A 17,984-nucleotide genomic window follows, 5' to 3' on the forward strand; every position below is an offset into this window, starting at 1 on the left:
GTTCCTCCATTTGTTTTCAAGCACTCTTGTACTCGTTCTGGCATTGAATTCATTAAAGTTTTGATTAGGGGAGATGGGGGCGCATTGATCGCCGTAGCAGTGTTTTGAAAATTGCGCAGAACCTGAAAGAGATGTAAAAACTTATTAACTACGAAACACATGTAGAACTATCTGGCTTTTGGAATATATAAATATTTTGATTTAAAAAAATGATAAACATGAATAATTTTAACTTTTAAACAACCCTCTCAAAAGATCAATGTACCCCAAACTATGGGGTACTATGATCTCCGACTTGGGGCACATTGATCTTATATGCGTAATATTATCTAAACGTTTAACACTTCTATAACTAAATCTTGTAAATAATTTAGTCAAAGGGTAATATTGTATAACATATAATACATCTAAATTTTTTAATTATTTTTTAGATATAGCAGTTAAACCCACTAGTCTAATTTTTAATTAAAAAATGTATAAATCACAGCAGCTATAAGCTACCCGCTTTATATACGTTTAAAACTTTACAACAACTTGAAATTTATAAGAACTGAAATATAAAGACTGAAATAAGAATACAACTTTTAAGTTTACAAACTTGTTAAAAGTAAAATATTTTGATTAAGAATATTTCATCATTTGTGAAAGTCAAGTTGTGAAGCAGCTTTTGGTTTACATTGTTTTTTATTCCTAAGCAAGTAATTCTTAGTTTCTTTCTTATCTTTTGTGGAGACTTTTTGTTGATTTTTGGTTTGCTTCAAAATTTTCTTTTCTTTTGACAAACGAATTTCATTTCTGACAGGAGTATCAGTCAAGATCCTTGTTTTTAACTGCCTACTTTTAACTTTTTTTTTTCTGGCAGATGCTTTTGGGTAAGGTTTTAAAACCTCAGGTGAGATTATAGAAGCAACACTTGTTGACACTTTGTTTAAAATACTTGTTTCAATATTTACTATAGTTATTTCAGACTCTATGTGATTAACATGTGCTGGTATCATTTCAGATTCCATGTTGTTGACAGGAGTGATAGTAACTGTATCTGGAGCAGCTCTATCTGTAACTGATGATGGTAAATATTCGTCATCTTTGAAAATTTCAGAATTTAATGACTCAATGCCAGCTACTCTAAATCCTGGCTGTATATTAGATGGTGAGAAAGCTTTTGTATACGGTTCTCGAACTATTGAAACAATATCATAAATGGTCATTGGTCTTGGGTTTGAAACCATCCAATTATCACATGCAGAATTGTAAAACCTTTTCAATGGTCCAAAAACAGTTCTATCTAATGGCTGCAATTTATGGCTGCAATGGGGAGGAAAACTTATCATTGTAATTCCGTATTGAATTGCAAGCTCCAAGCCTTTAACAGAAATATGACTTTCATGACTGTCGAGAAGTAACAAAACTGGAGATTCCTGAGAACAGTTTGAATATTTAACAAAATGTTTAATCCATTCTATGAAAATTTCTGAGTTCATCCAACCAGAAGGATTTGCAAATCCCACACATCCAGGAGGTCCTTCCTTAATCATGTAATCATGAAACTTTACCCTAGGAAAAATAAATAATGGAGGAATGGAATTTCCAATAGCATTAGAGGCACAACATGCAGTTACCAATGCTCCTCGTTCTGCAGATGTGATTCTTCCAACTTGTTTGCTTTCTCTACCAGCTAAAACCTTTACCGGCTTTTGAACGGTTGTTAAACCAGTTTCATCAACATTATATATACAGTTAAGATTATATTTATATCGATTTCTTACCGTTTTAAGATTTTGAAAAAACTCTCTTACAGTGTGTTTGTTAAAAGCTGTTGATCGAGCGAAGCTCGTTGCTTCAGGTGTTCGTAGAGACAACTCTGGATGTCTTTTCATAAAACCTTGCAACCAATCAATGCCTGCAATTTTATTTTTGATCCATGATGATGGGCATATCTTATTGTTTTTTAAAGCAAATTCATATGCCAATAATCGCGTTGACCTAGTTGAAAGGCCATAGTTCATTTTTGATGCAATTAGTAAATAACTTGATAAACTTTTTTCATCTTCTGCTGTAAAAACTTGTCTATTGTTGTAGTTAGGCTTGAAAGCTTCATTTGGATTAAGCCTCTTTTTACGACAATATCTTTTTAAAGTCATTCTATCTATGTTAAACTGACGTGCTACAACATTCAGTTGTGTTCCTTCTAAAACTTTATTAACAGCTACTTTCATTGTTTCACTTGGTATAGCAACTTTATTTGTTTTTTTAATTCTATTTCTAACCATTTTAAGATCTGTAAAAAAATATATCAATAAAAACATATGTTTTTAATAAATGCTAATATTTAACATAATAATATTATGTTAAATATTTTTTAATTATTATGTTAAATATTATTCTTTTGATATTATAAAATAATAGTATTATTATTACTAGCTTATAACATAAGTAGATTTAAAAAATGAAATGCTAAAAGCTATTGTTTGTTTATATATAGTTTTTTTTTAAATTATAAATACAATTCCATTCGTTTAACTGTATTGCTTATAAACAAAAACATGGGGCACTTCGTCTTCTATGGGGCACTTTGATCCTCCGATCAATGGGCCCCGCATAGTCAAAGATCAATGTACCCCAATAGGTAACATATTGATAGCAATATCTACTGTATAAATTGCAGCCAAATAAAAATTATATATTATATTATACACCTAACACTTACAAATTTAAAATAAAATTGTTGTTAACCCATACAGACATCTAAATAAAAATATATTTGAATTATAGTACGATTTAAAAAAATCACTTTTTATGACGAAAAACAATATTTTCTTTATTTTTTTTTGACGCTGATAACCTTATGAAAAAATATTACGAATAATCAATTAGGGAAGCATAATGGTTAATTAAATTGCAACCTCACTTCTAGTAAGGCAAAAATAAACGAGTAAAAGCCAAAAGATCATACTGCCCCGGCGATCAATGCGCCCCCATCTCCCCTACTTCATCAGGCACATTTTTCAAATGATGAGAGATAGAAGATTTCAAATCTTCCAAATTGTAAAGTTGTTCTTTACCAAGCTTGTGATCAAGCCACGACCATAAATTCTCTATTGGATTCAACTCTGAACTATTGGCAGGCCATGGAAGCACTTGAATTTTAACTGAATTGAACCAATCGCTAACAACATGCGCTTTATGACACGGCGCATTATCTTGCTGGAAAATAAATCCATCTTGCAACTGCCATAAATCAATGCTAGGAATAAGCGAGTTTTCCAAAATTTCGATGTACCTTTTTTTGTTGAGTCTACCATCGAATAAATGAAAAACGCCAACTCCACAGGCACTCATACAGGCCCAAATGCCTATTGAACCACTGCCTTGTTTTGTTTGTATCAAAATGCATGATTCATCGAACCGTTCGCTTGGAAGTCTACGCAACATTACGCGACCTTTTCTGTTGTGTACCTCAACGTTCATTTCATCACTAAAGACCACACGGCTCCACTAATCTGTTGACCAATTTTTATGTAGTTTGCATCACTCTTTCCTGGCAAATTTTTGTTTTTTATTTAAGCGTGGTTTTTTTGCAGCAGCACGACATAAATAATATAAATTGTGGAGGACCCTTCGCACAGTTCTAGGGCTTGCTTTCAGACCATTTGACAGTGTCCATTTCGTAGACAAGTCTGTAGATGATGCTTGTCTGTTTTTTTTCATTAATCTCACTAACGAGCGAACATCACGGTCATTTGAAATTTTATTGCGTCCAGTCCTATGACGATCATTAATTGACCGGGTTTCTTTGTATCGTTGAATTATGTTAATAATGCAAGAGTGAGACCTTCCGAGCTTTTCTGCTATTTGTCTGATGCTATAGTCTTCTTCTTTTAATACAAGAGCCGCGTATCTGCCTTTTTCTTCGATCTTTGCACGCATTTTTGCAATATTTTTATATCCTTATTGCAATTCAAAAAATAAATGTTTATTTGATATCGAAACTCAGGTTTCGACATTTTATTTTATAGCCAACGTAATAACCAATTAAGACAGTTAAAAAAAATAATGGATTGTTATTTTTAATAAGTGCAAATTAAAGATTTGAAAGTGGTCGTTAAATATTGTCCAATTTATTTAAAGAAGATTTATAAGTACTCATCAGTTTTTTAATAAGTTAAACACTATTTAATAAAAATTAGATTAAAAAAATTATACCACTTAAATCCGTATGTTTTAATTAACAAGATATTAAAAAAAAATTTAATATGTCAATTTGAATATTCTTAATTTTAATTTAAAGATTAAGAAACCAACTAAAAAATGAGCGGTCTTTAATTTTTGGCCACCGCTGTATATATATATATATACATATATATATATATATATATATATATATATATATATATATATATATATATATATATATATATATATATATATATATATATATATATATATATATATATATATATATATATATATATATATATATATATATTAGAGATGTGCCAGGTAACCGGTTCGGACCGCGGACCCGGCAAATCGGCTGTTTTACCGGGTACCCGGTATCGGCCATTTGTTACAGTACCCGGCACCGGGTATCTTCTTTTTTATCTTAAATTGATTTTTCTTTTAGTTTCTACCAATAAACTTCAACCAATAAACTTCTTGATATAATTCTAAGATCGTTATGTAGTCGATAACCACAAAGTTCTATTAACTTAAAATAATCTCACTTAAAATATTTTTAATATATTTTTGCAAAAAAATTTATACGGGTACATAAACTGTAACGCTAAATAAAATAATTTGAGAATACGAATAAAAAGAATCGGGCTAAAAAATATTTAATAGCTTCTTTTTATTCTGTTAGAACACAAGATAATTTTTCTTCTTTCGAATGCTGATAGCGCTTTTCATTTGTATGAAGCACAAATCATAAAAATAGAGATACAAGGTAAATATTTCAATTGACAATATTTCTCTCAATGACACTGTGCATTGCATCACATTCCATGTTCGTATGTCCAGAAACTAGATACTTTTGATAGAGACACCTGTCTCTTTTGATAAACAATAGTAAATGTTTGATAAATGTTGCTCCATATTATGAGTTCTTTGATATTTCTGTTTGCATGAAGTATGGTTTTAAAATGTGTTGAAATAGTAAATTGTATTGCAAATATGCAAATACTTCACTTGAGACATCCCCTTTAGTTTCTTCCCATACATAACAATATCCATCTCGATTACACATGTTATACATTGTGAAATTATACACCTGTAGCTTTGTCTTGTAATACAATGTGCTTGCTTTACTCTGAGGACAAAGTAGCACTGATTGAGTGTCCATAGTCCAAACTGACACACTTTCATCAATTAATCCTCTTTCTTTGTCTTGATCTTTTTGCTTTCGAGCATCATCTTTCAAAGCTAAATGAGTCTGGTGTTCTTTTACAGTAATGTTTCCCATTTTTGCTGCGATACAAGTGTCACATTGGTCTTTGCGAGGCATAAAAACTGACATCTTGAGAGAGTGAAAGGTATTCTTAAAATATGTTAATTCAGTTACTCCTTATTCAGCAGAGATTGCATCTGATGTATATAAGTTATATAAATCAATTACCTTTGTGCCTGGCTTTTTTTTCCTTATAGGCTCGAACCTTTCGACAATAATGAGAGTCCACACAGGGTACTTTAAGTAGCCACTCTTTTATAAATTGTCTTCATCAGGCATGTTTTTACTAGGAACAGATTTTTCAATCTCTTCCATATCATCTGGACATTTACCAGTTCCAGCATTTAGCCAATCATTAATAGTTCTCTCTGGCATTCCTAAAGTGGAACAAAACATTATTTTGCACACTTGTACAACAGTTCCATTTTTAAGTCTCAATTTATACAAAAAATTATGAGACCTTTTGTTATTTTCTGATTTCTTTTGTTTCTTTGAAACAGATGTTACCATGGCTCTGACAACATTTTACCTCTCACTCCAGGATTTCAAACCTCTTTCTTCTTCTGCAACATCCCAACAATTTCTGAGTTTTGATTTCTGGCAAAATTGAGAGTCGCATTTTTTACCCATCTTCCTTTCTTCATTAACAACTGCTCGTCTGCTGGTATACTCTTCACCTTTAAGCCTCTTTGTCTTTGCTACATTTTTATTCCATGTTTCTGGCTGTGGTCTATGCTTTTTTTTCTCTTTACTCGTTCTGCTAAAGGACCTAAACTAGAAGAGTTCAGTTCAGATGGCTGATATTTGTTTTCTCTTGAAGGTCCATCATCTATGGTTTTCTTTTCTAAATATTCAGACACGCAATGTAAAGGTGAAGCTAAATCTGAATCAACTGTATTTACAAGAACATTCTGGTAAGATTCCTGTTCAACCTCTGATGCTTGTATCAGGCATTCGATAAGGGAAGAACTAAATTCAATGTTTGTCTCTTCCCTCTGGTCTTGTTCATTGACTAATATCCCAACAGGGTGAAAGCTATCATCACATGTTTCCTCATTATCATTGGAACCTGAACATTAAAATAAGTTTTTGAATTAAATGCTTAGGTTATTGAATCTCTACATACAACATTATTGAGTCATAATATAAAGGTACTACATGTTTCAAAGTGTAAGTCGATGTAAGACCAAGTATTTTTCCTCAAGGCCTATCTACTACATGTATAAGGTTTATTTAACTTTATACATTAAAACAAAAGAATATTATCATATTATTTGTTTTAATTAAAGTTAATAACACTCAAAAAATGAAGATACTATAACTATAATAGGCAAACTATCACAATTGCCTAAATCAGTTTTTCTCAAAGAGAAATCACAGCAGACATACATTTATTCCTTTAGTGCATGACTTAGGAAAACTGTGCTCAAACTTAAACGATTTATATTTTAAACATTAATAAACATATATGTGATAAAATATTGATTTCTTATTAATCAATATTTTAAAAAATTCTTACTTTCATCCAATATTCTTCTGAATCACTTTCATCCAAAATTGACTTTTGAATCACTGTAGAAAAGCGGCGTGGTATGAATAGTCATGTTGAAGAAAACAAGTCGCCTAAGTCAAAATGGGGATTTAGGCAGAAATGAAAAAACTCAAAATAAACTGCTTTCTGATTGGTTTAAGACATAGGCAATTTGCCACATAATAGAAGACTATATAAGCTATATATTTCAACTCTTAACTCAAGACCCCTAAAAAACGACTTAGGCGTTTGTGCTATGATCGTAACGATATCTAGTAACTGAAAATCAATCGATACTTAAAAGCTATTAATTTTTATATCCGTTGACAACCTTTGTATATACAACAAAAAACTATATTAGCACTGTATGAAAAAATGTATATACATGTATATAAATATCTTCACATTTTGGTTTCTTTTACATAACATATATATATATATATATATATATATATATATATATATATATATATATATATATATATATATATATATATATATATATATATATATATATATATATCCAGACACTTGGCAACTAGAATAAATGAGCACCTTAAAAATGATAAACAATCTCAAATATTTAAACACATAAATTTATCTCTTAATTGCAAAAATTTGGCTGACTGTGATTCTTTTGAGATTTTGGATAATGCCCCAAACAAACACAAATTAAAGATAAAAGAAGCCCTCCACATTAAATGGGAAAGTCCCTCACTTAATAAACAAGCTTTACATTATACTATAAACTTATCTATTTAATTTTACTGTCAGTTTATTTATATATATATATATATATATATATATATATATATATATATATATATATATATATATATATATATATATATATATATTTTGACAGTTGGTTATTTTTATTGGTTATTTACCGAGTTATTTTGTAATAAATATATTGGTTTATTAAGTATAATTTTTTGTCCGTTAATATTTCTCTGTAAAGACTTCTATTTTTTAATATATATTTCAGAGTTTTTTATTATTGTAAAATAATCTTTTGAAAATATAAATAAAATTTTACGAAACATGTTAAGAATAAAAAACATCGTGTTATTTTTAAAAATAATTACTTATTTTATGCTATTACGACGTTCAATATATATATATATATATAAATATATATATATATATATATATATATATATATATATATATATATATATATATATATATATATATATATATATATATATAATAATTAAATGTAATCAAATAACTAAATGTAATTCACTAAAAAATATTTTAAAAATTTTTAGTCACTGTATTAAGAAATATAAATCAAACGCAAATTCACTGTTATGGTCAATACAACAGTTACCTCAACATTGGCAATAAACCTGTAGGACAGTATGACAAAACAACTAAAGTAATAGCTGCTGAACTTCAAGACACCCAAAAGACTAAATCAGTTAACATAAATTTTATCATAAACACCCAGAGCACAATGATCGCAAACTTATTAGTCATCATTGCGCAACTCGGCACTAATACACAAGCAGATGCAGTACTAACAACCCCCCTATGGAACCAGATTGTCAGCAAGAACTTTAAAACTCCTAAAAAGGCCAGTAGTAAATTGATATATTGACGCTATAGCTTAAGAACCTGAAGGACACGAAATCCGATTAAAAATCATCGTTATCCGAGGTATAAACAAATTGACTTCAGTCAACTGAATCGACCAAGAGCAACACAATCAAAATAAAATCAATAAAATACTCGGTCTTATTGGAGCTGATAAAGGCAAGACTTACCTTATTTCTGATTCACTGATAAAGACAAGTACTTACCTTACTTCTGATCCACTTCTTGTGATTTTTCTGATAGCCCCAACAAAGCAGCACAGATAGCCATCACACTTTCAAACTAAAGTGACCGCAACCAAGTAACCAATTACTGAAACTCTCCAATCTGTTCTTCCGAGCTCCAGCAAACCAAGACGACTACACCACACTCTTTATTAACCATCGAAAAGAACGAAGCATGGTAACTACGTACCAAATACAATAAACAAAACGCATCTCTAACTGCCAAATCAACAATAGCGTTCTTTCTACAAAGCAAAAAAAGTTTGAAAAAAATCAAAACCAGAAAGCTTTTAGTCAATTTACATCTCCAACCAACCACACTACAAACCAACTAAAAATCCATTTTTCAACCCTCTCTCCTGTACTCAACACAATAGCTGAAAAATCCTCGACAATCTAAACATCATTTAGCTTACTTAACTTAGTCAACTTTGTTTGACTCGCCAGAAACCAAAGTTATAATAACCAATACAAAAAACAGCAAAACTGGAGCAAAACTTATCTACTGGGCAAAAACTACTTGCTTACTTAATGCCCACAAAATCTACAGGCTATCTTGAACTAGGTTCACCAACGCATTTGACACAAAAGTAGCAGGCTATCGACTAATAATATATATATATATATATATATATATATATATATATATATATATATATATATATATATATATATATATATATATATATATATATATATATATATATATATGTATATATATATATATATATATATATATATATATATATATATATATATATATATATATATATATATATATATATATATATGCATAAATCTTAATTGTTCTTGCACCGATATTGACCAACTCAATAGCACCACCATAGATCCTTTTAGGCTGTACCTATTGCCCTCACGACCTAAACAACTCAACACTTGAAGAAATAACAAGCTTAATTAGCACTGTCTCTAACAAATGGAATTTATTTAAATGCTTGACCTTACTTACGTATGGCAAATCTAACTTTAGCAAAACTTCAAACTCAAATGTTAACATTAATAATGCATTGGAAGTGGTATCACGACTGTTGACATAAAAGAACTAAGTCCTCTTGGCTACATAGCCAAAGAAGAGGCATACTGTTTAATTGAAGAAAATATAGCTTTTGTTGACTAAGAAACAAGTGAAACATAAATAAACTGTGCCTTCAATGAAACTATTGATATGGAGCTAATTCGACTACAACTTTATATACGACTCCATATCAAACTACGGCTACGACTCTCTACGCATATTGCAACGTTCGACTGGAATTTAGTTTTTGATGGGTTAACAATTTCTGACAAATATCAATTATTAATCAAAATATATAACAAAACATCACTATACATCACTTCCTTTCTCCCATTCCTTCAACGACCATCCCTAATACTATGACGCACAAAATTTGACTTGGCGAAGACGTCGCAAACGCTGTTCAAGTGAAAATAAAACTTTGGAACAAATTTCTCATAGCTAGTTGCACACACAAGCCTTTTATACGCAAACAGCACAAAAATGCAAGCAAAATATTAAAAATAGCTTGTCAAAAATAGCTAAAAAGACTCAATCTACTATTACGTTAGAGCAAGCAAAAAACAAACGATCGCATTTGTCAACTCGAAACAACAAACAATCAAATAATATTAATACAATCAAAACAGACCCTAAAGTATTAAAGTAGCTTAATAATTACTTTCAAGTTTTTGAAACCGAGCCGGTATGACCTTTCCTAATATTCAACCTCGCTCCATTAACATGCATCAACCGAACACCCGAACACTATACAAATCTATCAAAGCTTTCTTATCTAATCAAAATCAAATCAATAAGATTCAATGGCTTTTACCCACGTGTTCATTATTTCTGTGCAGCAAGCTTTGCTATTCCACTCAGCATTATATTCTCAGAGTTGCTTGAGGCCGGCAAAGTATCGTCTCAATGTAAAAATTCTGAAATCACTCCCATTCTCATAAAAGACGAACCCTAAACTACAGACTTACCTCACGCACTCTAATTTCTTGCAAGGAATGTCTTAAACACAGACACATCACTGATGACCTGTCTAAAATAAACTTATCAGCCCTGCTCAACACGGATTTTGAAAAAGCAAAATTTTTACCTCGTAAAACTATTCAAAACTTGCGATATCCTGACAGAAACTGCCCACAAAAGTTACCCAGCTGACATCAAAAGCTACGCAATTGACAATTGCAATCGAGACAATTAACGACACTGTTGATCAAGTGCACCAGCTATAGTACACAATATCTACACATGAACTAGGCGTTGTAATGACTAATGATTTTAAGGTCAAATAACAAGTAGCAACCGTATACTTGCTAACAAGTAGCAGCCGTATGCAATATTAGTATTAGTTGTCAACCGTATGCGTGGCATGCGTATGCGTATGCGTAACCGTATGCGTATTTCAACCAGTATTAGCTGTCAACCGTATGCGTGACATGCTTAAGAGTGCTTTTTGAGGCCGTAGTCTTGTCGCACATTGAATGTTTCATACTATGGCGCACATTGAATGTTTCATACGCTCGCCAGTTCAACACTGAGCCGCAAAACACATTTCTACAATAAAACCCCAACTCTACACTCAGAAACTATCAAGATTAAGCCTAACTACGCTAAACCGAATGACGAGCAAGAAGAGATCTTCTGGATCAATACAAAATCAACAGGAAAATTTCCCTTTGCCTCAACCAAACTTAACGTCATCAAAGTAAATTTTTCAAGCTCACAAACATACTAAACAACTTAAAGTACAACTTGTTCAAAACTGTGCGAAAAGAAACAACTTCTACACCAACCAACCGTGTGGTCAAACCATGAAATACTTTACCAATACCCAAAACAAAATACCCAAAACAAAATTTCATGGAGCCCAAGACCTGCATTGACGCTGCTCATCAGCGGCGTATTCTCGCAACAGATCTTATCCCCTTTACCCACGTTATGCTAGATAAACTTTGCAAAAGAACTGGACCTCACTCAGGGCCGTCCCGAAGAGATTTTAAAAGGTTGGGGTTGATGTATCTGTTATTTGCCGACTAAAGCCAAAAAAAACTTTTTTGCCGACTAAGATCTATAAAAGAAATAAAAAAAAAGTTCTCATCAGCTGACATTTCCCAACTGTCAACTATAGATCCAACTTTTTCGACTCCAGTGTCCAATATGCCAACTAGTAAACTTAGTAGGGGGGGAGGGGGCTAAACACCACCTACAACCCCCCTCAGGACGCTTCTGACCTCATTACAGTAGCTAAACATTTCAAAAATTGTTAGTTATTGAAAACTTATTTTATCTAATTTTAAATCTTTTCTGTGTACGACATTGTTCACTTTTTCTCATAAGCGATAAGCAAAAAAAAGTAGGTAATTTACAATATAAATAAACAAAAACAAAAACAAATATTTATGGAAAGCAAATCCTTTCCTTAAATAACTTATGCACAGCTATTTTTGTTAAACGCAAATAAAGTTTTAGCTTTACTTAAAGTGTATAAAAAAATTAATAAGGAAGCGAGACATTAAAAATTATATTTTAAAAGTAAATAAAGCACCCAGTCTTTATTGTAAACAGAAGAAAATATTGCAAAACAAACTAAAATATTAATTTACAAGGAAGAAAACGGTTTTTCATAAATACAAAATTTAAATATACATTAATAAATATACAAAATAAGTAAATAAAAATTATTTTATTTGAAATTTTTTTTTTATGTGTTGAAGTAACCTTTTAATATCTTACTATGAAAAAAAATTAAAAGTTTTTTCATCATGCCTAAACAAATTTATCTTTGTTATGTCACACTAAAGTACGTTTTTCCAACTTTTACAAAAAAAAATTTTTGTAAAAGTTGGAAAATATTTTTCAGTACAAGTAATCTTTTGAAAGCATATTCATTTTTTTTTAATAATAATATTTTTTTGCAAAATCTTTCTAATAAACTTGCTTTCTTAAATTTTTTAGTTTAATGTGTAGAAATATTTCATGTTTCTGCTTTAATTTTTTCTTTTAAATACTAATGAAGTATCTCCAGCCAATCATAAAGCAGAATAAAACTAAAAGTAAAATTAAAGTAAAAAACAAAATAACTTTATGGCATGCAGTAGAACTCTTCAGTAAAATGAGGTCAAATAAATTAGTTTGGAGTTTCAATTAATTTTTTATTTAGAGAAAAAAAGATCAAAGCTTGTGCGTGTGAAAAATAAGGCTGCGGATCGTTACCCGGGCACCCACCCGTTGCTTACTGCCCGGGTAGCATTATTAAATGACGAGTAACCGTTATTTGATATGTTTAAAACCCATTTCGTTTATTTTTAAAGTTTAAAATCATTAATAGCAGTAAAACAACTTAATAATGTTAAGTTATTATGTGAAATAAGATCTTTAAGAACTTGCTATAACAAATTTCAACAGTTTTTACAACGATTTCTTTACCAAGATCAGCATTTCTGTAACAGTAAACATAACGTTCGGAAAGTTATTTGAGTTTCTAATACAAATACCCATTTATATAAATACCTCAATGCTTATTGCTGTTATTATTATTATTCCTATGTACAATGTTTTGCTTTACGTAAATCAGAACTTCTCCAATTTGTTTATTAGTTTGTCTCTCGGACAAAGCACTTTCAAAACCTGGAAGATAGGAGATATAATTATGCTATTTTAGCGTTCAATTAAATGTGCATATATGCGATTTTAGTGCTATCTGAATGCGTTTTCTTGACTGCTTATTATGTGGTGTTATGTCGACTTCATGCATCTTTGGTACCCAAAACATTAGTCATGCTAATATTTGTGAACCGTAATTTGGGCTTGTGTTACCTGAACACTTAAGGTAAAATAAAGTTTAGATATAAATGAAAATGAACAACTCAAAATAAATGACATCATTAAATAAATTTACAAAAAAATTACTTTTTAAGGGTACCCGAGGACCTGTCCACGGCATATAATTTTAAAACAAAAATCTTTTTTACTAATCTTTTTTTTTCTAGTAATTTATTTACAATAAGAAGTTTGATTTCTTCCAATTAAAACTTTTCTAGTAATTTATTCACAATAAGAAGTTTGATTTCTTCCAATTAAAACTTTTCTAGTAATTTATTCACAATAAGAAGTTTGATTTCTTCCAATTAAAACTTTTCTAGTAATTTATTCACAATAAGAAGTTTGATTTCTTCCAATTAAAACTAATTCTTCAAAACGTTTGTAATAGCACTTTGAAAAAAAGTTTATTTGATAAACTTACCTAAGGTAATTTGGACTTTAAATAGGTTGTAAATGCTTGAAAGGGCTTAAGACAATTTTCCCTAAAATTCTTTTGCTAGATAAGATTTACGAAGCTCTTTTAAAATAAGATGCTTTGATGCTGATATCATTTTGTTTCGATGATTTATAATTTTCTGTGTCATACACATTGATCATCAGTAATTTATTGACGGTTTTTATGGAATTGCCATTATTATTATTAACATATAGAAGTTTTTCAGTCACCTCCTTAGATATCTTTTAAATTTCAATCAGTGGTACTTACCAATGAAACATTTAAAAAATGTAATGTTTAGGCTTTTAAATTTAAACGGTTCAAAAGCTATGAAATTCAGCCCTATTTTTTCTCATATCCTCCATTATGGACTTTTTAGTGATACTTGTTAATAAATAATCTAAATTTTAGTCAAAGAATATGGCTAAAAACTGACCATTTTTGAAGGTGCTGAATTTAAAATCTGTCAAATTTTTCGTTTCATCACCCTGGGTTGAGCTTTAATTTACTTCCGGAGTTGCCAAAATCTCATGGATTCGAATTTTTCTTTCAAATGAAAAAGATGATCTTAGACTTTTATAATAAAAAAAAAAAGGTTATAGTCTCTTGAAAAATAATAAAGATTTTCCATTGAGGTTTAGAGGAAAAAATCATTTTTAGGACTCACATTATCTATGGGAGATTTTTTAGCAATACTTTTTGAGTGAATAATTCAAGTTCTAATGAAAGAAATTGATTTAAAATCTCACCATTTTTGAAGGTGCTAAATCCAAAGATGAAAAGAAAACACGATAAAAAACGGTAAGTCAAATAGTTTGTTTCGTTACCAAAAAACATGGCTATACGACCAAAAAAGACATTAAAACATACTCAGAAGTGGTTGAACGACATTAAACCAACAAAGATGTTATAGAACTTGTGATGCAATTAAAGCTGCGATGATGGGTATTCAAGGCAAATGTCAAGTAAAAAGGTTATGCTAGTATTGGACAAAAACACGTCTAAAAAATTGATTTTATGTAATCTAAAAGAGCTCTACGTAGCAAATAAGAAAAAGTACCTAGAATAAAAAGTTAAATTCTCTGAATTTTGCAGTCTTTAGCCTAAATGATGCATCCTTGCTGGTCCAAAAGTTATGCGTTCTGTTTGTTAAATGATGATCCAGAAGAACAATATAACAGTGATGACAATGAACAGTCGGTGGATTTCATAACGTGGACAACGACAGATAAAAATGAACTAATAACAACAAACCTACCATTAAATAAATTTATAGAGCTTAATAAAATTACTTCTCAATCATTTATAGTGAAATCACAATCTATATATCTAAAGAATCTCAAAGAAACAATTCGTATTAATGAGGTAATTGTCATGGCAGATTTTGTAAAGAATTACACTTTTGTAGTACAAGACGTGGTATAGAAATACCTGTGGAGCAAGAATCAGTGTTCACTTCATCCAGTTGTAATCCATTAAAAGAAGTGAAATTGGAAATATACTTTTCTTTCTCAGATAAAAACTAAACTTAGATTTACAAAAATTCATTATTTTTCTGATGGTGTGTACGTGGAAGGGCAGTATAAGCAAACATTTTAATTAAATTTTTTTTTTGTTGCACCTGGAATTTTTTTTGCAAGCCATGGCAAATCTTTATGCGATGGAATAGGTGGCACTGTAAAAAGACTTGTTGCTACTGCTAGCTTGCAAAGTCTAATATACTTTACTACTACTATACCACAGCTAATATACTTTCTGCTTAAAAAATATCTAAATATTAAAAGATCAATCAGAGTTTATACTTGTGTACGTCACTGCTAAAGAAATAGAGCTAGTAGGGAGAAGTTGGGATACAGTGTGTTGCGCTAATTAAAATGTCATAAACGTAAATCTTTTGGATTGGCTGCTTATATAAAACAATTAATGTCCCCCTTGGGATATGTATAAACAGCGTGCTTATCGAAGCCTCACTCTCTTAGAGTAACCTATCAAACAATAACGGACTCAAGCAACTCTTCTACTACTAACTGTGATCAACGATATCTTCTTTGTGTTTATCGCATATTTGTTTATACTTATTAATTAGAATAAATTGAATCGTTTTACAATACGACTCTTACGTAAAACAACACCGTGGATCGAGGGGTACAGTGAATAAGAGGCATTTTCTAACAGATTAGAATTTTGATAATGAAATCATTTAATGTGCTCATATATCAGCCATCTTTATTTATAGTTGATACCACATAATTTTTGACTACCGGTTTTTGGTAGGAAATTTTTGTTTTTAGCTAACTAAAGTAAAGTTTCTTACCGTCTTTATGTTTGTTATGGAGATCATGGTTGCACTAATTTCAAAAGTTGAAGTTTTTCATTTGGATTATTGATATTTATGCTTTCTCTTAGTAGCCTAGCTTTTCTTTTAACAACACTCATGTCTTAAGAAATTAGACTTTAACTTAATTTGTTATGGTGGGGTACAGTGAATTTAAGTACAGTGAATAGGTTGATTCACTATGCCTAATTAATGATCTTAAAGATTAAATTCATGCATTTTTAACAAACAAACTACTTGAAAATGAGTTTATTAGTTTTAAATTAAGAACAACAATATTTAAATAATTTTTTAATTCCTAAACATTTTTTTAATTTTTGTTATAAATAAAATTCTATTTTTTTTTTTTCAATTTTAAAAATGTCTATTTTTTCTAATCTAATTAATAAAATTATGCCAAAAGTAAAGTCTACAGTGTCTTTACTCCCTCAGCCTCATAGTCATTTAGCTATGCAGCTATTCAATATCATTAATTCACAACTGTGTTCATTTATTCACTGTGCCCCAGTACTGGGACACAGATAATAACATAATACAACTCACTTTAAACCTTTCTGTGAGCCGTTAGATAATAAGCATTTGGGTTTTTGTGATTTATTATCATGAAGGACATATATCTCAGTCCTTTTGTCTTGAAAAAAAACTCTGATGATAATGATTTTGCTATAACACTTGACTACCTCAATAAACAAAACATGAAATTATTAATACCGACTATGTTATGATTTCGCATTACATGTTTTGCAAACACTACAAATTTTACTAGATTGGTTTGGTTTTTGAAGTTGATAAAAAAAGGATTGATGATTTTATGGTAAACTTTATGCATCGACATTATCCAAGTTGGTCGCACTACTGACCAAATCGAGATGATAATTGCTAGTAACCAAGAACAAGTTTCATTTCTCTAACTAAAACATTGTTAACATCTTCTGGACGTCGGTACCGTATTTCAAAAGTAGACGAAACTCAATGTGAACAGCTTTTATCTGGTCAACAAAAGTTTAATAGTATTTCACTTTCATTATTTAAACAAAATATCGTTTAAATGGTATAAACTTCAATTTTTACAATATATACTGATTTCTTTTTAGCTTTTTTTTTTTTTTTTTTTAGTTCCTTTTTAATAAAGCAGATATTTTACTATTTAAAAAAAAAAAGTGCATTATGGTTTCTCATTTTTTAACACTTCATTTGAGAATGGAACCTAAAATTTGTACAATATTTTTAAACAATACTTAATTATTATACATGTTAGTTAAACTATTATAATTAATAAATAAAGAAATTATATTTTCAATGCATTGCAATGTAAGTTGCTATAATTGTAACGGTTATATTTCCATAAAAACTTTCAGAAATATTGAGTATAAATATGAAGTTTTATAACTTTTTTTCTTTTAGTGACCTAAACTTTTTTAAGACCTTTTATTTCGCAATGAGAGTCAGGCAACTCTAGAAATGAGTGAAGCGTAAACCATGGTAACGAAACAAAAAATTTAACCAGCGGTATTTTGAAATTAAGTTTTTTTGTAACAATTTTCAGTCATACTCCGCC

General features: G+C 30.0%; 2 protein-coding genes across 2 annotated transcripts; both read right to left on the reverse strand.

The window, feature by feature from the left end:
* Nucleotides 1–635: 635 nt before the first annotated feature.
* On the reverse strand, nucleotides 636–2,270 carry LOC136086267 (tigger transposable element-derived protein 4-like). The gene has a single exon (XM_065808555.1). It carries the CDS (start codon nucleotides 2,268–2,270, stop codon nucleotides 636–638), a length of 1,635 nt encoding a protein of 544 aa, XP_065664627.1.
* Nucleotides 2,271–3,528: 1,258 nt separating this feature from the next.
* LOC136086268 (uncharacterized) lies at nucleotides 3,529–3,927 on the reverse strand. The gene has a single exon (XM_065808556.1). It carries the CDS (start codon nucleotides 3,925–3,927, stop codon nucleotides 3,529–3,531), a length of 399 nt encoding a protein of 132 aa, XP_065664628.1.
* Nucleotides 3,928–17,984: the final 14,057 nt, after the last annotated feature.

Source organism: Hydra vulgaris, chromosome 10 (genome assembly GCF_038396675.1).
Source record: "Hydra vulgaris chromosome 10, alternate assembly HydraT2T_AEP".
Lineage (NCBI taxonomy): Eukaryota > Metazoa > Cnidaria > Hydrozoa > Anthoathecata > Hydridae > Hydra > Hydra vulgaris.